Source organism: Citrus sinensis, chromosome 9 (genome assembly GCF_022201045.2).
Source record: "Citrus sinensis cultivar Valencia sweet orange chromosome 9, DVS_A1.0, whole genome shotgun sequence".
Lineage (NCBI taxonomy): Eukaryota > Viridiplantae > Streptophyta > Magnoliopsida > Sapindales > Rutaceae > Citrus > Citrus sinensis.
In genome coordinates, this window is record NC_068564.1 from 21,819,609 (window position 1) to 21,845,851 (window position 26,243).

At 33.0% G+C, this 26,243-nt stretch overlaps 2 protein-coding genes across 5 annotated transcripts in view; one reads left to right on the forward strand and one right to left on the reverse strand.

Annotated features, from left to right (window-relative positions):
* LOC127899673 (protein DETOXIFICATION 12-like) overlaps nt 1-26,243 on the reverse strand; it is a 164,397-nt gene that overhangs the window by 5,029 nt on the left and 133,125 nt on the right. The gene's annotated exons all lie outside the window — the stretch shown is intronic.
* LOC127899677 (probable glutathione S-transferase) overlaps nt 19,587-26,243 on the forward strand; it is an 89,880-nt gene continuing 83,223 nt past the window's right edge. Inside the window, exons 1-2 of one of the 2 annotated variants that reach the window (XM_052433217.1) lie at nt 19,587-20,022; nt 20,583-21,898. In XM_052433217.1, coding sequence (XP_052289177.1) covers nt 19,711-20,022; nt 20,583-20,936 — 666 coding nt within the window. In that variant the 5' untranslated portion in view covers nt 19,587-19,710 and the 3' untranslated portion in view covers nt 20,937-21,898. Of the gene's footprint in view, nt 20,023-20,582; nt 21,899-26,243 lie in introns of those variants that run through there. The other variant, XM_052433216.1, reaches the window with a different exon arrangement.

Here is a 26,243-nt window from a genome sequence, read left to right on the forward strand (position 1 = left end):
TGGAAAATGTTTTTCAGCACTGGACAAGTCCTGGAGAATGCAATGAAGGCAGCCTTGGAAATGCTTCAAACCGTTGAAAAACATGGCCCAGGAGAGAAGAAATTTTTCAATGGAGATGATATTGGCTTAGCGGACCTAGCATTTGGAGCCATTGCTTATTGGCTGCAGGTCCTTGAAGATGTAATGGAAGTGAATGATGGTTGTCGAAGCCAACAAAAATAAATATTTACTCTAAATAAATTGTATAGTGATTGAGTAGAGTTGTGTCTACAGAGATCGGTAATTATTTAAATCATTTTGAAATGTAAAACATAAAATGGGGGTTTTGTTGACAATAATAAAAATCAAATTAAAATAACAAGAATGCAAATTAAAGTTGTAATTTAAATTGGAGAAAGCTCTGGTTAAAGGAATTAACTCAGCTTGATTCGACTATTGATCATTGATTCAAATATAAATTATTATTACTTATTAATAGACAGGTTATAGCTACTGAGACCCTATAATAGTCAATCTCTCATTAACTAGTCGATAACCAAGGTACGACCATTGGTTATTTCCCTAATCAATAGACAACCCTAGATACGATCATAGGATTTAATCAATTGACAGCCTGAAAAACCAGAGAAACCCAAATCCTAATCAACAAACACATACGATGGTTCATTTAAATTAGATTGTTTATTCTCACAACACAACTCCCTGCTATGTTATTTGTCACAAACATTAAAATCTTCATACGATGAATCATTTAATTGACAATAGATTAAGTTGATATTTAAATAGTGGCCAATTATCTAATTAACAAACATAATCATGATTATAATTCAGAAAATAAACAAATACCCAAAAAGTAATAAAACAATGAAAGCATAAGAAAAATCTCGCAGTATTGATGAATCAAAGCTTTATTAACCTTCAACCAGAAAAATAAGTTTAGCTCTTCATAGAGAGAAGAGAAAAGTTTAGATCTAGGGTTTCTTTCTTTTTCCCCCAATCTCTCCGTTTTCACAATAGATTCATCCCTTAAATACTCTCTCTCTCTTCTCTTTTAGAGTTCTATTTAAAATAAAATACTAATATCTAAAATATTAAATTCGTAATTACAAAAATAACCAAAAATACAAAACACGTTAAACTAAAAACTGCAAGTCTGCAGTTGACAGCACGCGCCCACGCCTTATCTACAAAGTTCTTCTGACGCTCTAAATTTCTCCAAGAGAACAATCATCTTTAAACATCATCTTATAGCTCATTTTTATCACAAATCAATAGAATTGCACCAACAAAAGTCAAACACAAGTAAATCACTATTATTAAGTGCAAAACATCGATATTAAGGGAAGTAAACAATGCAAAACTAGTGTATAAATTGCACTCTAACAAATTCCCCCACACCAAGATGATGCTTGTCCTCAAGCATATAACTCAAGACTAATCCCAAATCTCCACTCAATTCTCATCTCAACTCATCCAAAAACAATTTTAAGCAAGCATGCCTCAAGAATTTAAGTTAATCAACATTTGAGAGGCAAGGATTTTAAAGCATAGAATCTCATAAGCTAGAATAAAAACCTTCAACCACCAAGAAGATCCATTCAAAATTCAAGTGCAACAAGATTTAATAGCCCTCTCATTGACTTCACTCCATGCACTTAAAGATGGCCAATGGGCCGGGCGGCACGTGGCACGGCACGTGTCCGTACGGCACGGCACAGCACGAGCACGTTTCGGTGAGGCACGAGGCACGGCACGGCATGCACGTGGGCCGTGTCGGGCCTAGAATTTTAGGCACACGGGCCTTAAAGCACGGCACGATTAGAGATGGGCCAAAGCACGGCACGCGAAAAAGCACGTAATAAGCACGGTTCATTAGTGGGCTAGCACGCGGCCCGTGAGCCATTAATAGCACGTGGGCCAAAATATATCTAAGTAATTTTTTTTAACAAAAAGTAAATATAAAACGTTATGAAATTAAAGTACAATATCTTGAAATTAAATGTTTTAATATATTTTTTAGCATAGACTTTTAAAAATTAATTTAAATTATTAAATCTTAGTTTAAATAAATATTCTAATCTTTTATGTTTATAATTTATTAAATGAATAAGCAAATATCATGATTTTAATAAATAAAATTATAAATATCATAATTTTATTTATGATATTTATTAAATGAATAATGTTATTTATGATATTTATTTAATTATTTATTTATGTTTATAATTTATTAAATGAATAAGTAAATAACTAAATATCATGATTTTAATAAATAAGATTATAAATATAATAAATTTATAAATTATAAATAAAAAATAAATTTTTTACAAAATTAATAATAAAATATTTTTAATATGAAATATTTTTCATATTAATATTAAATCATAACTTAGTTAATATTTAATAGAGATACGTTTCATTTGTGAATGAAATATTTTCCATTTTATAGACAAGAAAAATTATGATAAATTAAAAATTACATTTTCATTAAATGAAGTTAAAGTACAATTATAATATTAGTTATTCAAATAAAATTAGGTGTAATTTGCATCACTACAGTTAACAGTACATCCCAACTAGGTTGGCACCTACTGAACCATATATCATTTGCAAATTTACAACCTTCTCACTAATAAAAATTGTATCAAAAAGTTACAAGAAAAAAAAATTTCTAGTATTTGGAAGTGGCTTCAATGTTCAGTACTCTGCATAATCTGGATCCACTTCATCTTGATCAACATTCAAACTCTCAATTTGTTTAATTAAAGCATTTTGCCAATCTTGTTGCACTCGGCGTTCAGCGTCTTCCCAATCTTTCAAACACAACAAAGAGTCTAATGTCTCTGATGACAATCTTGACCGATGTTCATCTAGAATTCTGCCACCTGTACTAAAAGCTGATTCTGATGCTACAGTTGAAGCTGGAGGGGTTAGTAGATCACGGGCCATAATGGATAATATAGGGAAAAAAGATATCTTACCCATCCAAAAATCTAAAATATCAAAATTTTGCAATTGTGAAGGAGTTGCTAAATCTTCAAGATTGGCATAACAATATCTTTGTAATTCATTACGATTAGTATCAATACTAGAGGCAACACCCTTACCTTTGAGTAACAAAAGGTGAGCTGGATTTTTATAAGAAGTCGATGCTTGTTGAACATTAGAATATGTATTGCTTAATTCGAATTTATTTCGATAAAAATTAAAAAGTTCATGCATAGAGGACATAATTGTATCAAAATTTGTATCAAGTCCGGTTTGTAAATTTTCACTAATACCCTCAACTAAAAGTTTTGCACCAACTTTCTTGATTGTAGGATCCAACACTACTGCAAAAATAAATAGGTGGGGAATATCTTTCCAATATTTTTGAAATTTTTCCTCCATGGTATCACAAATATTTTTAAACATAATATTCTCTCTAAAAGTCTTAAAAGTATAACTTATATTGTACAAGTGCATTAACACTCTACATGAAGTAGGCTCATAAACAGTAGAACATGCAAGAGTAGCATCATAAAATACCTTTAAAAAATTCATAAATTTAAATGCAACATTCCAATCATAATCAGTGATATGATAATCTTCATCGTTCATTCTCTCATTGTAAAAACTAGAAATTGCTTCAGAATAGTTTTGACAAGAAAGCAACATTAAATACGTAGAATTCCAACGAACTTTCATGTCAAGGTTGAATTTTCTCCTTTTCAATCCAAAAATTTTCAATGTCTCCAAAAATTGTTGACGTCTTGAAGGTGCTCTAATATATAAAATGGATGCTCTAATTTTTTCTAAATAATGATTTATATGAGTCATACCAGCTTGAACAATTAAATTAATAATATGACACACACATCTCAAATGAAAAAATTTTGAACCACGTGCAGGCATGAGAGTAGAAATATTCCGCAAAAACATATCAATTGCCACTGTATTGGCAGATGCATTATCAAATGATATGCTAAACAATTTATCAGTAATTTCATATTCTCTTAAAACAGACATTATAGCTGCATAAATTACTGAACCAGTGTGAGGATATTCTAATTCACGAAATGCAAGCAATTTTTTTTCCAACCTCCATTTACCATTAATCTCATGTATAGAGTGCGAAGTCACACAAAAATAACCAACCATATTAATACCAGTCCAACAATCAGAAGAAATTGAAATAACACCATTAAAATTGATAAAAGTATTAATTAAAAGTTTTTTCATGTCATGAAAAATTTTAGTTAAATCACGTTTTAATGTATTTCTAGGCACTTTCTTAAGTTGAGGTTGAACATACCTTTGCAAAACATTTATTAGACGTTCATCTTCTGAAAATGTTAAAGGTTGTTCTGCTGCAGCAATATACCGAGCCAATCCTTCTCGCATGTTCTGTTGTGAATATCTGAATGATGTTATACCGGAAGATCCAGAACCATATTGTGAGAGTTGGGTTTGTGTTGGGTCTTGTGGCGCGTGTTTTGTCTGACAAGTTTCCATATGTCGTCTAAGATGTCTAGTTCCACCATTGCTTTTGGCACTTAAAGCAGATTGACAATATTTGCACACTGCTTGATCCACCATTTCACCTTTTTTGATTTGATGTTTTTCCAAAGTAAAACATGACCAAACAATCGATGTTCTTTGTCGTTTGGAGGTAGTAGTAGGACAGGTAGTTGAAGAAGTAGAACCACTTTGACTTGCTTGAGAAGTAGGAGGCAATCGTTTAGGTGGGACAATAAATATATTACTTGGATCAAATTCTGGTGCAGCAATTTCTTCATTTGCTACTTCCTCTCCCTCTTCAACAAAATTAAAATTCTCATCTAACTCGAAATGAGAGTGAGACATTTTATATAATTAGTGTTTTGGTAAATAAAGGCGCTGGAATTGTAGTAAAGAAGATTGGGCAAGCAGAGACTAGAGATGACTGATGAGATAAGAGAGATAACGAGGAGATAAAGAATTAGAAATTGAGAAGTGAGAATGTGAGATGAATTCGAAAATAATTTAATCGTTTAAATAGAATAAAAAAGTAAACATATTAACGGTTAGAAACGGGCAAATAAAAAAGTAAACATTTTAACGGTCAAAAACGAACAAACACGCTGCAAACCTACAAGTCTACAACTGCAAAGCTTCCTGCAACTCTGCAAGGCTGCAGCAAATTAAACAGTTACATTTTACCATTCATTTTGTCCGTTGGAAACTTGGAATTGTAAGGTGAGCAATTGATTTAATTTAGAATTTTTTATTATTAAAAATTAATTGTTGAGGGATCTGTCTATGACTCTATGGTACCGATTTTGCAAGACTGTAACAAACGTCTCCCGTCATCCCATTCCCACCATTCGATTGTCTATTGTTTAGTTTCTCACTCCACATCCAACGGTTGATGCTGCAGTCTATAGCTTACAAATTCTGTAAGCTAGTTAAGTCTAATTGTTGAGTCATGAATGCCCATGCTGTGAAAGTGAAATTGACTAGTCAAGTCTATCAACTTTATTGTTTTTTGTTTTGGAAAGGCATATCAACTTTATTATTAATTCAATTAATGCAGAATTTTTTTTATTCAATTAATTCAGTTTTTTTTTTTGTCCGTTGGGTGAGTAATGAAAATATGAAATTGATTTAAATTTTTTTTGTCATTAAAAATCAGAAAACATTAATTGATAATCAGAGTCCGACTGCTTATACTGTAAAATTGAGTAGTCATATCAATTTTACTGTTAATTCAAAAAAAAATTTGTCCGTTGGGTGAGTAATTCAATTAATTCAGAATTTTTTTAATTGAATTAATTCAAAATTTTTTTTATCCGTTGGGTGAGTAATAAAATTAATTTAGAATTTTTTTATTATTTAATAATTAGAAAAAATTATTTTCTAAGTGCACCGTTGTTATTTATTTTTAAAAATAATTTTTGTAATTAATTTTTTTTCAAAACAACTTATTAAATTAAAAAAATTATGGTTCATTGTTACAAGAGAATCACGCAACTATCACAATGTTAATAAATCCTATCACAAGTGTGTTGATGAGATAATATTATAATAACAAACTAGTAGTACGGGAGGAGCTCGCATTCATTATGTAGAGTACTTTATTTCTTTGAATTTAAATTCTCAACTCAAATTTTCAACACGGTAGTTGTCAACTTGTCATATAGTGCACATGCAGACGTGCAAATTGCAGATTTTTAAATAATTTAAGATTTGTTTCCCACATGCCAACCAAGCACTTGCCTCACGGCTATATTTATATTTCACTAAATATTTTTTTACTTACTCTTTTTACTCCCACCGACAAAGTAAATAAAATTAAATTTTGTCTTTTTATTACTATCTAATATTATATATACACGCCATTATGCTATGATGCTTCACAATTCTTATTCTTCTTCTTTTTCCTCAAACTTTCCAATATTCTAAAAGCCAAAATCATTATGAATCCGCAGCAACATAATATGAATGCAGAAGAACCTCAACACCCTCAAGAATACGGTGTTAATGTAGTTGGACCTCAACAAAACGCTAGGCTAAATCAGCCCAGAAGTCATTTTCTAAATGAGCTTTTTCAAAATTTTACTACAGTAAGGGAGGAAATAATAGATAATAGTTTGCATCGTCCTTACAAGCGGATGATCTTGAGGTGCAACTATTGTCATCGAGAAGTTATTTATTCAAACAGCCACGGCACCTTGGGTTTACGTCGACACGTGTCAAATTGTTTAGCTCGCCACCAGCCGAGATAGAATTAACCTTGCTCGTTTCCCGTAACCATAGTTGTGATTAATAAATGTTTTTTTCGTGCTTGTTATTCGTCAATTGATCGTAGTTCGTGTTTTATAGTTGTAACTTGTAAGTTGTGACCTATGATTTGTTATATTAATATTTCGTAGTTATGACTTATTGTAATGATTATTCGAGGATTGTATTTTTAATTTTAATTAATTATTATTATGATCTATGGAATTAAATTTAATTAAATTTATGTATTGTTGTGTTATGAATTATGATTGATTATTGTGAAATAAAATATATAGTTGTGAAATTGTGATAAACTAATAATAAAATGTTAATTGCTCTCTTAATAAAAATTAATATGATTATTATTGTGAATATTATTATTATTATTATTATGTTGGTGGGCATAAAAAAGTACGTCAGGCACGTGGGCTTGAATAAAGCACGCTAGGCACATGGACTTTTTTAAGCACGCTAAAAAAAAAGTTGGTGGGCTTTTTTTGGGCACGGCCCACGACACGACACGAGCGGGCTCGTGCCGTGGGCCGTGCTGGGCTCAACTGGAAAAAAGGTGGGCACGGCCCACGAGCCATTGTGGGCCGACAGCCGGCACGGCCCATTGGCCATAGTTACATGCACTCAAAGTGTTTAGGGTATCATTTATGCATTCAAATCAAATCAAAGAATGCTATTACCATAAGCTTGCTCATATATCATATCACAATCCACAAAACATGAATAAAATGCAAAAATCTAAGAGTCTTAAAAAGGTTGTAATGGGGTTAAATAGGTTAAATGAAAAAGAAAGGTCTACGAAAGAAAAAGAGATCAAAATGAAAAGAATGAACTCATTGAATGAGCTTATGATATCAAAATGCTTATTTCTACTTAAGTCACCAAGAATGTAAACATTTTTTTTTCTTTTTTTTGATTTTTTTCGATTTTTCTTTTTCTTTTTCCTTTTCTTTTTTGTTTTTTTTTTCAAACAAAAGAAACGAACCTTGCACAATTTAATTCAAGTATAATGCTTGTTGATCTAATTGAGAAACTTTAATACAAGGTAGAAAAAGCAACAAAATATATACAAAATATATCCACACAATGAGTCCCAAAATCTCCTTAAATTGAAGCTCAAAAAAGAAGAAACATGGTTAAGTAGACGGAGAGAATTAGATGGGTAATGGTTAAGGTTCAAACAAAGATAGTAAATAAAGGTCTTCGGGTAGAGAAAAAAAAAGAAAATGCGAGAATAGAAAAATGTAAATGGTTTGCCGTTATCATTTTAATGCATAAAATCCCGTAATACGGCTTCAACATGCATAACAAAGCAAGTTCTAGAATAAACAAACTAAGATTGATATTCACATAACAAAAATATTAGAGCAAAGTGGTTGCTCATAGGCTAAAATCCTCACAAAGTTGGTAAATTTGCCATCAAATCATGTACACTTTTCAAATGAATCAACCATCAATAGTGGTTTGGAATGAGAAGAAGGTAGGAGTGATATATAAAAGGAAAGGTAAAAATGATAAGAAGTGAGAAAGATGTATGTAGTAATATAAAAAGTGGAAGATAAAATTTTAGTATGAAAGAGTATGATAGAATAAAAAAAATAGATGTAAATAATTTGAGATAGATGGAAAAAGAGTAGTGAGAAAGAAAACAAAAGAAAAATAATATTATATGAAACATACTAACTCCAAACTCATTTAAGGATGAGTAGAGTGAAAATAATATTTCCAGACATCAATAATGCAAAAATCCCTCCCCCACACCAAGAACTTACATTGTCCCTAATGTAAGATAATCAAAGCTCACATAAAAATTAAAGCGTAAAGATAAAAGATTAAAGGCAAAAAAAAACTTCCCTGAATTGTGAACTTTGATCCACATAACATCTATGGGCTTGGCGGAAATGGTGAGATAAATCCCACACTCTCGAAGTATGCGGCCAAATTCTGCTCCATCTTGTTTAGCTTGTGCTCCATTTTCTCTAACTGAATGCTCAAAGGTGGTGCGGATGTAGAATGAATAGTTGGTGGGGCAGCAGTGTCGTCGTCAAACTCGTCATCAGAGGTAGCACCACTCCTAGCATAAAGCTTCTTTGGGGGTTGAGTGGGTCCTGGTTTAGTAAACTGAAATCTCCCCTCCTTGAATTCGACCACACCTGTTTTTTCAAACACAGACATATCCAAAAATTCCTTTTTGCAAGCAGGATGCAAATCATTATTGTTAGGATCAAGCACACATAGGTTTATAGCTAACAGAGTAATGTATGGACCAAGAAATAAAGTCCTATACCGTTTAAGCACACTTTGAAATTGATCCGCTAACCAAAAACCTAAATTAGGCCTCACATCATTTAACATGCACCAGATAAAATAAAATTCAGTTTTAGAGAAAACTACTAAGTGATCTTTCTTTCCTAAAAAATTATATACTAAGAATCGATGCACACATTTCAAAACAGGATCACGTAAGAAAGAACTCTTTGATTTACTCGGGTCATAGGCATTGTGATCAACAAATAAATTACGCTAAAGACCATAAGGCTCAAAATTTTCGCTAAAGTCACAAGTTGTTCCTAAATATGCATAACTAAAAGAATAATCATCATCAATGAATCCTAAAGCTAGGTTAAAATCCGTGATAGAGTGTGAAAAATTTCGTCCTATTAACCTAAACTTTATGACATCCGGGATATGCAAAGTAAAATCATTCGGTATATTAAATTGAAAAGTCGCATAAAACTCCCTAATCAACTCAACATAACCCAAACAATCAACATCAACAAACTTACGCAACCCAATCTTATCTATCAAAGAATCAAAATTATCCTTAACATTCAATTTTTCAAGAGTCGGGTAATGAATATACTAAGCTGGAAGTATTTTGCGCATGGAAATATCTTTGTACCTCTTTTTCTCTTGTTGAGTCGCGAATGCGAGGCACCCTCCGAGATTGGATTCCGCAAGTGGCAAAACACTCATGCCTTTTCCATGTTTCGATCTTTGTCTTACGGCTTGGCGTAAATCTGAAACTGTGTTCCATGGAACCGTAGTGGGAGCGGCAATCTTGGATTTTTTTGCGACGGGTGTCTTTTTAGATGACTTGGAAGTTGATGCTTTCCTCTTCGGCATTGTTACAATAATTGCGGTGCGATACGCCCATAATGCATCATCTAATCGCAAACTCCAATCCTTTCGATTTAGACTAACTGTCTTTTCAAGAATAAACTTGATTTCTCTGTTTGATATCTCAGCTTGTCCACTTGTCTGTGGATGATAGGCGGTAGACACTCGGTGAGTAACATGATATCTTTTGAACAAAACCTCCACCACTCAATTACAGAAATGAGTGCCTCTATCACTTATCACCGCTCTTGGTACACCAAACTTGGCTAAAATATTAGACTTGACAAAATCTACAACAACTTTAGCATTATCAGTCCGGGTGGCCTTAGCCTCTACCCACTTAGAAACGTAATCCACTGCTAAAAGAATGTAAGCATTGCCAACAGATGAGGGAAAAGGTCCCATAAAATCAATGTCCGACACATCGAATATTTCACACAAGAATAAGGGTAAGTGGCATTTGATTTCTATGACTTAAATTACCAGTCTTTTGACAATTCTCACACGACTTACAAAACATGTATGAATCACGAAATAAAGTAGGCCAAAATAAACCACATTCTAACACCTTGGATGCTGTCCTTTTGGGACCAAAATGACCACCACATGCATATGAGTGACAAAACTGAAGAATAGAAGGAATTTCAAACTCAGACACGCACCTTTTGATGACTTGGTCAGAGCAATGTTTCCACAAGTAAAGGTCATCCCAAACATAGTATTTAGCATTGCTCTTAATTTTATCTTTTTGAGACCTCGTCAGATCACTAGGTAGTGTTCTTGTAACTAAGTAATTGACAATGTCAGCATACCAAGGAACCATACCTTTAGTTACAAAGAGATGCTCATCTGGAAAATCATCCTTCAAAGGTGTTGCTTCTTCACACGTGGTAAATCTACTAAGGTGGTCTGCAACTAAGTTTTCTGTTCCTTTCTTGTTACGGATCTCCAAGTTGAACTCTTGAAGTAGTAGGATCCAAATATCTGAGAGCTGCATGGTCAGAAAAAACAATCACTTTAGTACCCAACAAATATGAACGGAATTTTTTTAAAGCAAAAACAATAGCTAAAAGTTCTTTTTCCGTTGTTGAGTAATTACACTGAGCACTATCAAGTGTTCTTGATGCGTAATATATCACGTGAGCAGCTCTTCCAACCCTTTGTCCGAGAACAGCACCAACATCATAATTACTGGCGTCGCACATTATCTCAAAAGGGAGGCTCCAGTCGGGTGGTTGTATAATTGGAGCTGAAGTCAATAACTCTTTGAGCTTATCAAATGCTACCTTGCATGCTTCATTAAAATCAAATGTCACATCTTTCTGAAGAAGCTTGCATAAAGGCTAAGCTATCTTCAAAAAATCATTGATAAATCGTCTATAGAAACCTGCGTGACCAAGGAAAGAACGAACTTCCCGCACACATGTGGGATAAGGTAAAGATTTAATAACATCTATCTTAGCTTTATCTACCGCAATGCCTCTAGCAGAGACTACATGACCCAAAATAATGCCTTGATCTACCATAAAATGACATTTTTCATAATTTAAGACAAGGTTTGTTTCAATGCATCTTTCAAGTACTTTCTTCAGATTATAGAGACAATCATCGAAAGAATCAGCATAGACCGTAAAATCGTCCATAAATACCTCTATAGTGTTTTCTACATAGTCTGAAAAAATATTGACCATGCACCTTTGAAAAGTGGCGAGAGCGTTACAAAGACCAAATGGCATACGTCGGTACGCAAAGGTTCCAAAAGGACATGTGAAGGTAGTCTTCTCCTGATCCTCAGGCGCAACTGGTATCTGATGAAAACCTGAATAGCCATCAAGACAACAAAAGTGAGATTTTCCTGCCAACCTTTCAAGCATCTGATCAATAAAAGGAATAGGAAAATTATCCTTCCTAGTGAGTGAATTAAGCTTTCTAAAATCAATACAAACCCTCCACCCATTCTAAACTCGGGTAGGTACTAACTCACTATAAGAATTCTCAACAATTGTTATACCAGCTTTCTTCGGTACCACTTGTACCGGACTTACCCATTTGCTATCCGAAATTGGATAGATTATACCTGCCTCAAGAAGTTTTAGAATTTATTTCTTCACTACTTCCATCATGAGTGGATTCAAATGACGTTGAGCTTGAATTGAAGGTTTGGCATCTTCCTCCAGCAGTATTCTATGCATGCACGTGGACGGACTTATCCCTTTAATATCTGCAATTGTCCACCCAATAGCCTTTTTGTAATCCTTCAGCACTCTAATAAGTTTCTCTTCCTCTAAAGTACTAAGCTTTGAAGAGATGATCACCGGAAGTGTCTCATCATCTCCTAGAAACATGTACTTTAGATGACTCGGCAATGGTTTAAGCTCTATTTTCGGTGCCTGTAAAATAGATGGAAGAAGTTTTGCATGAGATGAAGGTAATTCAATATTAGACATATGATGAGTTAAAGTTCTCAAAGAATTTAATTCATAAATTATCTCTTGCAATACAAAATTTAAAACAAACTCATTTTCATCCTTTTGCAATCCTTTGAGGTCCAAACTGTTATTTAAAGCAGCTACCAATGAATCTTTAACATCCAAATAAAAAACTTCCTGCACTATAGGGTTAATAACATCCATAGAAAATACCGAATGTTCCTCACTGGGATATTTCATGGCATCATACATATTGAACTCTATAACCTCTTCATCAAACTCCATAGTAAGAGTCCCTTTATGTACATCCATTTTAGTTCTAGCAGTCTTAAGAAAAGGTCTTCCTAGCAAAATTGGGACAAAATTAGAGGAGTTATCCTCTTCCATATCAAGTACATAAAAATCAGCAGGAAAAACTAACTCATTAACTTGTACTAAGACATCCTTTAATACCCCATCAGGATATGCATTAAACCTATCAGCTAATTGAATTATCACGCCAGTTTCTTTTAATGCACCAACATTCAAAGACGAACAAATAGAACGAGGCATGACATTAATAGAAGCTCCTAGATCTAACATAGCCTTCTCAACTCTAACACTACCAATTTTGCTAGGGATAGTAAACATACATGGATCCTTGCACTTAGGAGAACTGCTGAAACATTCTCCCCCATGTGAACTCTTTCATCTCCTCTTAATTTTCTCTTAGAGGTGCACAGTTCCTTAAGGAATTTAGCATATCAAGGTATTTATTTTATAGCATCTAATAAGGGAATATTTACCTCAACCTTGCGAAATGTCTCAAGGATGTCTTTCTCTTGTTCCTCCTTCTTAGATTTTGCAAACCGGCTTGGAAAATGAGGAGGTATCACAATAGGTAGGGGTTTCGCTCTGGTGGGTTGCGTATCTTGAGATTTAGGCATCAATTCATTCTTTTCAAGCTCAGGTTCTACATGCTCTGTCACTTTCTTACTAAGCTCTTACAACTCCTTCCCACTTCTAAGGATGACGGCACTAGCGTTTTGCTTGGGATTCACCTCAGATTGTAAAGGCAATCTCCCTAATACTTGAGACTCTAGACGGCTCATCGTAGTTGCCAATTGACTCACTTGGCTCTCCAAATTCTGAATGCTTGTTGTAGTTGCCTGTTGAAATTGTTGAGCGTTAGTCGCAAGTGATTTAACAATTTCTTCAAGAGATATACCTAACTTGGAGTTTGACTGTGGAGGTGCTAGTTATCTTGGTGGATACTGTTGTGGGAATCCTGACGGCCTAACTCCATAGCTGAAGTTGGGATGATCCTTCCGCCCCGGATTGTATGTTTGTGCATAAGGATCATACCTCCTCTGAGGCATGCCTGGAAATCCTCCAACTGCATTGGCTTGTTCAACGGTTCTTCTTGAAGCGTAGGACACATATCAGTTGAACGACCCATATTGTAACAGATGCCACAAGTCTTTACCTATTGCACATTACCTACAACAAACTTTTCCACAAAAGAAGTAAGTTTATCTAAACGTTGTTTAACAGAAAAAATATTTACCTCATTCACCTTCCTTGAAGTGGGATCTTGCCTACTGCCAAATTGTTGTGCATTGACAGCCATATTTGAGATCAACTCCCTTGCTTGAGTAGGGGTCTTGTTCACCAACACGCCTCCACTAGCAGCATCTATCATACTCCTCTCCATTAATGATAGTCTTTCGTAAACATACTGAATAAGAAGTTGATCAGAAATCTGATGCTGAGGACAGCTGGCACACAATTGTTTGAATTGCTCCCAATACTCATACAAAGTCTCCCTAGGAAGTTGTCTGATCCCACAAATATCTTTTCTGATGTTGGCAGCTCTTGAAGCAAGAAAGTACTTCTCGAGGAACTGCTTGTTCAAACCATTCCACGTTGTAATCGATCCAGGAGGCAAGTAGTACAACCAGTCTTTAGCTAGTCATCTAAAGAGAAAGGAAAAGCACGCAGCTTAATCTACTCTTCAGTCACGCCTTGTGGTCTCATACTTGAACATACAACATGAAACTCCTTGAAATGTTTATGAGGATCTTCACCTGCAAAACCATAAAACTTGGGTAATAAATGAATGAGGCCAGACTTTAATTCAAAATTTACCTCCAAGTCTACATATTGAATGCAGAGTGGTTGCTGATTCAAGTCTGGTTCAACTAACTCTCTAAGAGTTCTTTCTACAGGTGCAAATCTATCCATCACTTGTTCTTCTGAATCGCTAGATGATTCAACCAAATCAGGCACCGTATCTGTTTCAGAAATCAAAGGCGACGAGGATCGTTACTTAGCTCGCTTCGTCTGCTGTCTTAGCTGGCGAGCTGTCTTCTCAATTTTAGGATCAAACGAAAGTGTACCTGTACGAGAAGAACGAACCATACACCAAGTAAAACATAAAAAGGATTAAATAAATGACACCAATCCCCGGCAACGGCGCCAAAATTTTATGGTTGTCGAAGCCAACAAAAATAAATACTTACTCTAAATAAATTGTGTACAGTGATTGAGTAGGGTCGTGTCCACAGAGATCGGTAATTATTTAAATCCTTTTGAAACGTAAAACATAAAATGGGGGTTTTGTTGACAATAATAAAAATCAAATTAAAATAACAAGAATGAAAATTAAAGTTGTAATTCAAATTGGAGAAAGCTCTGGTTGAAGGAATTAACTCAGCTTGATTCGACTACTGATCATTGATTCAAATATAAATTATTATTTCTTATGAATAGACCGGTTATAACTACTGAGACCCTCTAATAGCCAATCTCTCCTTAACTAGTCGATAACTAAGGTACGACCGTTGGTTATTTCCCTAATCAATAGACAACCCTAGATACGATCATAGGATTTAATCAATTGACAACCTGAAAAACCAGAGAGACCCAAATCCTAATCAACAAACACATACGATGGTTCATTTAAATTAGATTGTTTATTCTCACAATACAACTCTCTGCTATGTTATTTGTCACAAACATTAAAATCTTCATACGATGAATCATTTAATTGACAATAGATTAAGTTGATATTTAAATAGTGGCCAATTATCTAATTAACAAACATAATCACAATAATAATTCAGAAAATAAAAAAAATACCCAAAAAGTAATAAAACAATTAAAGCATAAGAAAGATCTCGCAGTAGTGATGAATCAAAGCTTTATTAACCTTCAACCAGAAAAATAAGTTTAGTTCTTCATAGAGAGAAGAGAAAAGTTTAGATCTAGGGTTTCTTTCTTTTTCCCCCAATCTCTTCGTTTTCACAATAGATTCCTCCCTTAAATACTCTCTCTCTTTTCTCTTTTAGAGTTCTATTTAAAATAAAATACTAATATCTGAAATATTAAATTCATAATTACAAAAATAACCAAAAATACAAAACACGTTAAACTAAAAATTGCAGGTCCGCAGTTGACAGCATGCGCCCACGCCTTGTCAACAAAGTTCTTCTGACGCCCTAAATTTCTCCAAGAGAACAATCATCTTTAAACATCATCTTATAGCTCAATTTTATCACAAATCAATAGAATTGCACCTACAAAAGTAAAACACAAGTAAATCATTATTATTAAGTGCAAAACATCGATATTAAGGGAAGTAAACAATGCAAAACTAGTGCATAAATTGCACTATAACAATGAAACTATTTGAATCTCACAAATTCCCAAGCTTGCATAAGTGGTTTGAAAATTTCAGGAAAGTCCCTGTAATTGAAGAAAATCTTCCAAATCAGCATGAGATGGTGATCGCTTTCAAACGTCATCGGGAAACATTGGTGACATCTGCGTGAATGTAATATCATAAAATAAGTTTGTGATTCTCGCTTTGTGCTTTTTATTTTTATTTTTTACTGATGCTAAAACAAATCTTTCTGCTTTGTTTAATTAATTTTACTATTGAGACGAACTGCACGTTGGGTGCTATTTAATGGATATAAATAATTAATAAATGAAACTCCATTTTACATATTTCTATTCTCAATTTCTCTTAACAACATATAAAAAGTAATAAGCATGCATTTTAAGCATACATTTTATATGGCGCAACATTACAAAGTTATATATCCAAGTGAAATAAATAAATAAATAAATATATATATATATATATATATATATATATATATATATATATATATATATAAATTAAACAATAGGGGAATCAAAAACAAATTGTCAAAACTAGGGGATATATCTAATTCTAGGCTAAAATTCAAGAGGACAGCTGAACATTTTACTAATGAATTTTGCACCTTCTAACAATTAAGACTGCTCATGGCCATATTACAGCCGTTGGGGATGGTAATGTGTATTGGCTGCTACATGTTTGTCATTACTAAATCTTTCTGTAATCTACTAAGATTTTATCTTTTTAAGTAAATTTTATACAATTGCTATCGTCAATTAATTAGACAAATAAAAATTCAACTTTAGCAAACAATCAATATGTTCAAGTCATTAAACCAAAACAATTCAAAGTAATTAAAATAAAATAAAATATCGTTAATATTAAGCTTGAAAAGTATAAAATTCTTCTTATTAAAAAGTTATTGTATTCATCTTAAAATATATACATATAATAAAAGGAGCAAGGCATGCAGCTGTAATGAGTTAGATTAGGTTTAAGAATTTTGAAGACTAGAGTAATAACTTTCACTTATATACTTAAAGAAAATCTTCCAAGTCAGCATGAGTTGGTGGTCTCTTTCAAACATGGTCGAGAAACATTGGTGGTATCTGCGTGAATTTAATATCATAAAATAAGTTAATGAGTCTTCTTTTACACTTGTTATGTTTTTGTACTGGTGTTAAAAATGCTTTTTTTTATTTTGTTTAATTAATTTTACCATTGAAGTGAGTTGCATGTTAGGTGCTATTTAGAGGATATAAATAATTAATAAATGAGACACCATTTTATATATTTCTATTCTCAAATTCTCTTAGCAGTATATAAAAAATAAGAAGCACGCGTTTTAAGCATACATTTTACAAGGCGCAACATTACGAAGTTATAAATCCAATTGAAATGAAAACAAAAAATAATAAAGTAAACAACATGGGAATCAGAGACTAATTTTGAAAACAAGGGGATATATCTAATTCTATGCTAAACTTCAGGGATGCCGCTGAAAATTTTGCTAATTAATGTTACAACTTCTAACAATTCAAGACCGCCCCCGGCCCTGCGTTATAGAAGCTGCCGATGGTAATGGTATCGCTTATTATGAGTTTGCCATTATTAAATTCGCCCGTAACCGGTTGCTTCTTTTTTTTTTTGTTTGTTCGCTATAATTTTTAATAATTAGCAAATCCACCCATAACATGTGGTAGTTTTTTTTAATAAATTTTTATATTTAAAATCATAAATATTAAAAAATTATATTTAATAATTTAAATTATATAATTCAAAATATAACTTTATAGTAACAGACTAAAAAATCTACATAAACTACTCAACTTTAGATTTCATCAATGTAAAAGAGAAATTAAAGTTTCAATATTAAAACAAATACACAAAATATATCATTCTAACACAAAATATTTTTGTTGTAGGCAAATAATTATTACTAAAATTAATGCCTTACTCTATCTTTTAGTCAATATATAAGTATTGTCAATAATAATAACAAATATATTTTGGACAACTATTGACCATTAATTAGATAAATAAAAATCAAATCTTAGCCGGCAATCACTAAGTTCAAGTCATTAAAGAGAAACAAACAAAAGTAATTAAATTAAATTAACATATCATTAATATTAAACTTGAAAAATACTAAATCTACTTATTAAAAGCTTATTTTGTGTGTGTGTGCGTGTGTATACATTTACATACATACATACTTGAAGGAGTAGGGTGTGCAACTGTCATGAGTTAGGTTAGGTTTAGGAATTTGGAAGATTAGAGTAATAACTTTAACTACTATATTTTTTGATTAAATTTTTTTAAGACAATCTTTGTGATTAAAATTAAAAACATAAATAATTAAAAAAATGCTAGTCGGCAGATACCCGCCAATTTTTTTTCAATACTGAATCCATCCGTAACCTGCAACGAACTTAAATTTAAAATATCAAACTTATCCGCAACCTACAAAATTATTGGCAGTGGACAGATTTTTGTAGATGGGTTTAGACAAATTTACATATTTACAACTAATTTTGCCGTCCTAATAGCAGCGATCGGCTAGAGGATAGTGGTTTTGCTATTGTTCTTTAGTTCTATACACAAGATATGTGAACAACTTTCGAGAGATAACTTCAAATTTATTTGCAATCATACTATCACATGATGTGAATTAAATTTTGTCAGTTGCGAAAGAGAAATTGGCCCAAAAAAAAAAAGGAGGATTAGTGAAGTAATTACTAACAATTTATTGACAATAAAAGTTTTTATTAAAAAGTTGATGTGCAAAGAGAAATTATTATGGGTCGAAAAAAACCCAGCGTTAAATAAAAAGTGGATGATAAATATGTGTGTTTCTGGGCACCAAACAGACAGTGCAAAGTGCTTGCAAATTTTATAGATCTACTCCTCCAGCCTGGCCTACTTTTACCGCCTAATATTATCTGAATTTATTGAAAGTTGTAAATTACAAAAATGAAACTGTAAGTTACCTCCGTCAATTCCACAAATTAAATAATAGGGGACCCATAAGATTTAAAAAATAAATAAATCATGGGTCCTGTTATAAGATTCACGAACTAAATAACAGGCCCTCGAGGATCAGATGTATTATTTTTAAAAAAATATTAAAAAATAATTTAGTCCAATTTTTTTATAACAAATTATATTTGCGTCCAATGTGAACACATTCACAAAAGGCAAATGTCTTGTTGACTAATTGATCCATGATCAATTGATCATCATGCATGACGCAAAGGTCTTAAATGTAAAACAAATGGCAAATTTTTGATTAATTATTGTATGGTTATCTCTGACTGGTTGACCAAATTATTGATCTCATTGGCTAGCGTTTTAAATTAGGAATTGGTTGCACTTATTTGAGTTTTAAAAAATCTTTATAACATATATGAACTTTTATTTATTTACGGTCAAAATTTAATTTTTATTTTATTTCTACTTAATAACTACCAATTACATAATTATATTTTTTTATATAAAAGTTTTGATCAGGAGAAAATAATATCCTTTATATTAACCTCAAAAAGCGGTTGCACACAATGTAAAAAAATATTTAATTAAAGTCATTGCACTAGTTCTTTGAATTCATCATTAATCGTTTTATTAATGGAAAATTGAAGCTTTCTGCTCAAGAAAGTGCATTCCATAAATCACTATAAATTCAGAAACATATGTAATGAGTTAACAGCCATACACAACATCGATCAGAAAAACCGATAATTCAAATTCAATCTTAGAATTATCATGGCTGCAGTGAAGCTTCATGGGGCCCTGCCGAGTCCATTTGTTTACAGGGCGATTTGGGCTCTGAAATTGAAAGGCGTGCCATATGAATTTGTTTCCGAAGATCTCTCAAACAAAAGTGCATTGCTTTTGAAGTATAATCCAGTTCACAAGAAGATCCCAGTGCTCGTCCATGGCGGAAAACCAGTTTGTGAGTCCATGGTTATTCTCAAATACATCGAAGAGACGTGGCCACAGAATCCCTCCTTGATGCCAAATAATCCTTATGATAGGGCTCTTGCTCGATTCTGGATCAAATTCGCTGAAGACAAGGTTCGCTCACAACTCTGGCAAACACGTTTATGATTAAGTTCATTCTTTTCAAATTTGTTTATTTATTGATTTATTTTAAGATCTAGATGAGGTGACGAGGATAAGAAAATCCACCCGCCAAACAGCAACTCTTATTCTCTATATGTACTCGAACTCGGGTGATGGTGCAAAGTGAAAGTGAATTCATAGCCAGTCGAGCCCAGCCACCCAGGGGTCTTTTTCATATTTATTTGTTAAACGTTCTCTAAACTGTTAATTTCTGGTGTCTTCACTGTTTTATCCTAAAATATGAAAAGATGTAATAAGTTAAAGTTAACGCAACCGTTTTTAACTTCACGGGGAATTTTGATGACTTTTGAAGCATTGGGAAAAAGTGAATTTACTAGCTAATGACAGATTTTACAACTCAGTGGTTGAACTCTCTTAATTAACTTATTAAACCTCTAATTTAAGGATATTGTGACACGTGTACATATCGTCTGACGATTTTTCGCTTTTATATACATATTATTAATTAATCATGTCGGTGATAAAATCTGATGTAAAAATATTTGTGGCAGGGTGTTGCCATTTGGAAAATGTTTCGTAGCACTGGACAAGAACTACAAAACACAGCGAAGGAAGCCTTGGAAATGCTACAAAACGTTGAAGAGCATGGCTTGGGAGAGAAGAAATTTTTCAACGGAGACAATATTGGCTTAGTGGACCTAGCATTTGGTTCAATTGTTTATTGGTTGCAAGTCATTGAAGATGTAGTAGGAGTTAAAATATTTGTATCACACAAATTCCCTCGCTTGCATGCCTGGCTTGAAACTTTCAAGCAAGTCCCTATAATTGAAGAAAACCTTCCCAATCAGAATGAAATGTTGGTTGTTTTCAAACGCCGTCGTGAACAATTGGTGGCTTCTGCTTGAATGCAGTAGTAGGGGTGTTCAGAATCCAATCCGATCCGCTCAATCCGTCTGATCCGTATAAATCCGATCCGTGGATTGGTGGATTGGATATGGATTGAAAATTTAAAAATCCGCAGTCGATGGATTGGATATGGATTTACTTCTGTAAATCCGTAGAAATCCGTGAACCCGCAAAAAAAAAAAAAAAAATATATATATATATATATATATAATTAAAAAATTATAAATATGACATTACATAGTTACTAAACATTATAACATATCTTAGCCATTACCTAATAATAATATAAAATGAAAAATAATTAAATAATCAAATATACAAATATACAAATATAACTTGTAAAAATTGTAAAACAAAATAAAAGCAAAGTCACTCGCACTAGCAAAAGCAAAGTAACATAACGTAAAGTTACAACCAATTTACAAACAAAAAACCCTAAACTTCCCCGCCGTCATACACACTAGCAACACTCAATACTAGTTGGATTGTTAGAGTGCAATTTATGCACTAGTTTTGCATTATTTACTTCCCTTAATATCAATGTTTTGCACTTAATAATAGTGATTTACTTGTGTTTTACTTTTGTAGGTGCAATTCTATTGATTGATGATAAAATTGAGCTATAAGATGATGTTTAAGGATGATTGTTCTCTTGGAGAAATTATGAGCGTCAGAAGAACTTTGTTGATAAGGCGTGGGCGCGTGCTGTCAACTGCGGACCTGCAGTTTTTAGTTTAACGTGTTTTGTATTTTTGGTTATTTTTGTAATTACGAATTTAATATTTCAGATATTAGGATTTTATTTTAAATAGAATTCTAAAAGAGAAGAGAGAGAAAGTATTTAAGGGAGGAATCTATTGTGAAAAAGGGGGATTTTTGGATTGGAGAAAAAGAAACCCTAGATCTAATTTTTCTCTTCTCTCTATGAGGAACTAAACCCATTTTTCTGGTTGAAGGATAATGAAGCTTTGATTCATCATTACTGTGAGATCTTTCTTATGCTTTAATTGTTTTATTACTTTTTGGGTATTTGTTTATTCTCTGAATTAGTTTCATGATTATGTTTGTTAATTAGGTAATTGGCCACTATGTAATTATCAACTTAATCTATTGTCAATTAAAGGATTCATCGTATGAAGAATTTAATGTTTGTGACAAATAACATAGCAGAGAGTTGTGTTGTGAGAATAAACAATCTAATTTAAATGAATCATCATATGTGTTGATTAGGATTTGGGTCTCTCTGGTTTTTCAGGCTGTCAATTGATTAAATCCTATGATCGTATCTAGGGTTGTCCATTGATTAGGGAAATAACCAACGGTCGTACCTTGGTTATCGACTAGTTAAGGAGAGATTGGCTATTAGAGGGTCTCAATAGCTATAACCGGTCTATTCATAAGTAATAATAATCTATATTTGAATCAATGATCAGTAGTCGAATCAAGCTGAGTTAATTCCTTCAACCAGAGCTTTCTCCAATTTGAATTACAACTTTAATTTGCATTCTTATTATTTTAATTTGATTTTTATTATTGTCAACAAAACCCCCATTTTATGTTTTGCATTTTAAAAGGATTTAAATAATTACCGATCTCTGTGGACACGACCCTGCTCAATCACTATACACAATTTATTTAGAGTAGGAATTTATTTTTGTTGGCTTCGACACCCATCATGGATACACTCTCGACACGGATTTAAAGGACATCGGCTGCGCGATTCTGGCGAGAGCAAGCCATCTTCTTTCCCAAGTCCATCGAGCCACTTCACATTCATTGGTTCCAATTGAACAATTTCACAATCACAACCTTCAAGATCGCCACCCGTACGGCTTCTCCTGGTTCCCATCGTGGATGGCTCCGTAATCACCACTTTTCGACAGGCACAACAGCCCTGGTGAAGGATCAAACTGTGTTTGGTTTCCAAAACTTCGCCATTTTCAATTAATTGTGGCTTTATTTGAACAATTAATTTTGGTGTTATATTAACGTATTATTGTAACTTTATTTGAACAATTAAGCTTTGTGTGTTATATTTTGAAACTTTGAACGTATTATTGTAGCTTTATTTGAATAATTAGTCTCGATGTGTTATATTTTAAAACTTTAAATATATTATTTTAGCTTTATTTAAACAATTAATTTATTTAAATTTTATTCAATTTTAAATTTAATTAGTAGCAAAATTATTTTTATATTAGATTTTTTTTTATTTCATTAGTTGGAGAGAACTAAAAATTTTTAATTCGAAAACTAATGCGCAAAATGGTGGATTGCATATGGATTGAGTCAAATCTGCATCCGATCCGCAGACGTATGGATTGGATATGGATTGAGTCAAATCCGCATCCGATCCGCAAATGTATGGATTGGATTTGGATTGAATTTTATCAATCCGTGTATTGGATTGGATTGAAAAATTATAATCTGTAAAATCATGGATCGGATATGGATTGATATCCAATCCGTAAAATCCGATCCGCGAACACCCCTATGCAGTAGCATAAAATTTGTTTGTATGTCTCGCTTTGTGCTTGTTTTGCTTTTGTTTTGGTGTCTAAAAACGTTCCTTTTTTTTTTTTCTAAATTACCGTCTTATGCTAAGTTCGTGGGACTAGCATAGTGGTTACTTTTTATGGATATGAATAATAAAATAAAGGACTCGATTTGTCTATATATTAATTTCTATCTTTCTCTTACTAATATTTAAAAAAACAATTATAAAATTATAAGAGTAAAACATTAAATATTTATATATCTAATTTGAGGGTGATAATATTTCCACCCTATTATTTTTTAGACACATCCCACATCCAAGGGTTGTGTTTTTTGTTTTGTGTGAAAATAATTTTTTTCTTTTAAACATGTCATAATTGTATTGATATATTTATAATCATATTTCTATTGGGACTCATTTAAATCAATTTTATTAAATCGAAGTCCAAAATTTTGCCCTCATTCCCTAATTAATGTTACAACTTCTAACTATTCAAATCGGGCCCCGCGTTAGTGCAGCGACGACCTAGAGGGTGGTGGTTTGTTCTTCTTTAGTTGTTGACACATGATATTACATGGCTTGAGGTTTTCTCGTTGGCACGTTGCTACTCCAACAATTGGCTTTTGTTATATTTTTTTCTTTCGTAAATTGCTAAACGACGTAGGTTTAGGTTTAACTGTTATAATTTATAATTTTAGTAATGGTGTTGTCTTTTAATAGATAGGAGCCAAATAATCTAGAAATTAAATTGTTGAGAGAGACAATGAGCCATAAGATAGAATCAGTGAACTTTAAGGTCTCCAAGAATCCTTTGTCTGAAATTATTAACTATTAATTTAAATGTTTGAAAATCTTAACACATTTCACATTTTGAGCTAGGTTTGTTCATACGTGGACAATTATCTGTGATTCCTAACCTTTTAGATGATATTATTTATCAAGAAAGTCTTAGGTATTCTCAGGCACCTCATTATTATGCTAGCATGAACAATACTCCCACCCAATCAAAATTTTGTGTTGTTTAGCATCTCTTTTTGCTTGTATTTCTATGTTGTCAAGCAACTTCAAATGTTTTGTTAAGCTTTTACGTTCATATGTTAAATTTACAACCTATTTGATGTTTCACCTTGATGATCTAGGTTGAATTCCTGATCTTTTTTTTTTAACCACAAAAAGGTGGGGTTAGGTGGAACTCCTATCTTTCATATAAATCATAGAATGAATCAAATACATAAGGAGGTGAATATAAATCAAAACCGCAATTGCAAGAACATAAGAATGGAAAAGAGAAAAATACAAGATAAAAAATGGAATACATAAATAAGCAATCCTATTGCCTGATACGAGAAATTACCCACATATCCAAACGGAGATTATTAGATAAGCTAGCAAATATATCCTGAGAACCCAAGAAACACAAATGACCTTGAAGAGTGCAGGCCAAAGAAATCAGCAGTAGAAGTAACCTTCTGAAGCACATGACTAACCACGAAGTAGAAGAAAATGTCAAACTACACACCCGATGCAAAGAATAGGTATAGTTCGTATGAACAAGGCCTTAGAAAAGAATCCAAGAAGCCACCATGGTTGAGTCCAACTCTACGTCAAGCACAGAATAATGGAGCTGAGCACCAACTCTAACCCCTAAAAAACAGCCATGAATTCTGCATGAAAATCAGTGAGCGCCCAAGGAAGGAACCAAAAGCAGCCAAAGCCACACCCTAATCATCACGTAAAATACTATCTGAAGCAGCCATCCTAGGATTACTCCTAAAGCAACCATCAATAGTCAGCTTCACCGCCCCAGGTGGTGACCACTGCCAAAAAACTAAAAGAATCAGCCTCCTGGATGAAACAGCAACTCTCAAGAACTTTGCAAATCGAGAACCTAGAACTCCTCACAGTTGGGATGGTTTAAGACCAAAGGCAGAACCAGCAAGCCTAAGATCCAACATTGCCCAATAAATAACAGCATCAACAAAAAAGGCCATTGAGTCAAACTTCAATGCATTACAGGCCTTCTAAACTCGCCACAAAATGAAACAAGGAAGAAGAACTCGAATATGGCTCCAAGAAAGGGCACATCACTACCAATTAAGAAATAAAGTACGGGGGAATAGAAAAGCAACATAGCGCAAACCAAGAGTACATAGAAAATGGACCCAAACTGGCCTAACTCGAGGGCAACCAAGAAAGAAAATACCTAGAAGTCTCATAAGCCTGACCACAAAGATACTAAGAAACTATGCAGAAATCCCCCGAACACGAGGCATCATCTGTGGTCAAGAATTTGTGTCACAACCTCTAGAGAAAAAAAGATATCCAGGAAAAGATGTCGCTGTCAAATAACAAAAAAAGCCTCATCACTTGGCATTGTCCAATGCACAATATTTGAAGCAGTCCTCAAAGAAAAACTACCATCAGGAGAAAGGTCTCACAAAATCACATCTGGTTCTCCACTAGAGATAGGAATCAAAAGAATCTACACAACAATTAAAAAGCGCAGCACATCCTGAAGTTTACCCCTATCTCATTGTTGGTATTTTTTATCAAATTTTATTTATGTCAATGTGCAAGTGTACAGAACAAGTAATAAAATGATGAATATTTAAGATCGTCTTCACAAGGATTGATATTACTAGAAATGCTACAGCAATCACGATAGTGTAATCTAACTTGATTCCTAAATTAACAAATGTAAAGTTGGTTACTATTGAAATTGATAATTGTGAGAGAATAAAGTTAAACAATGTAGTAATGAAACAAATTAAATAAAATGCGTCGAAGAATCAAATGAGAATAAGGTAGT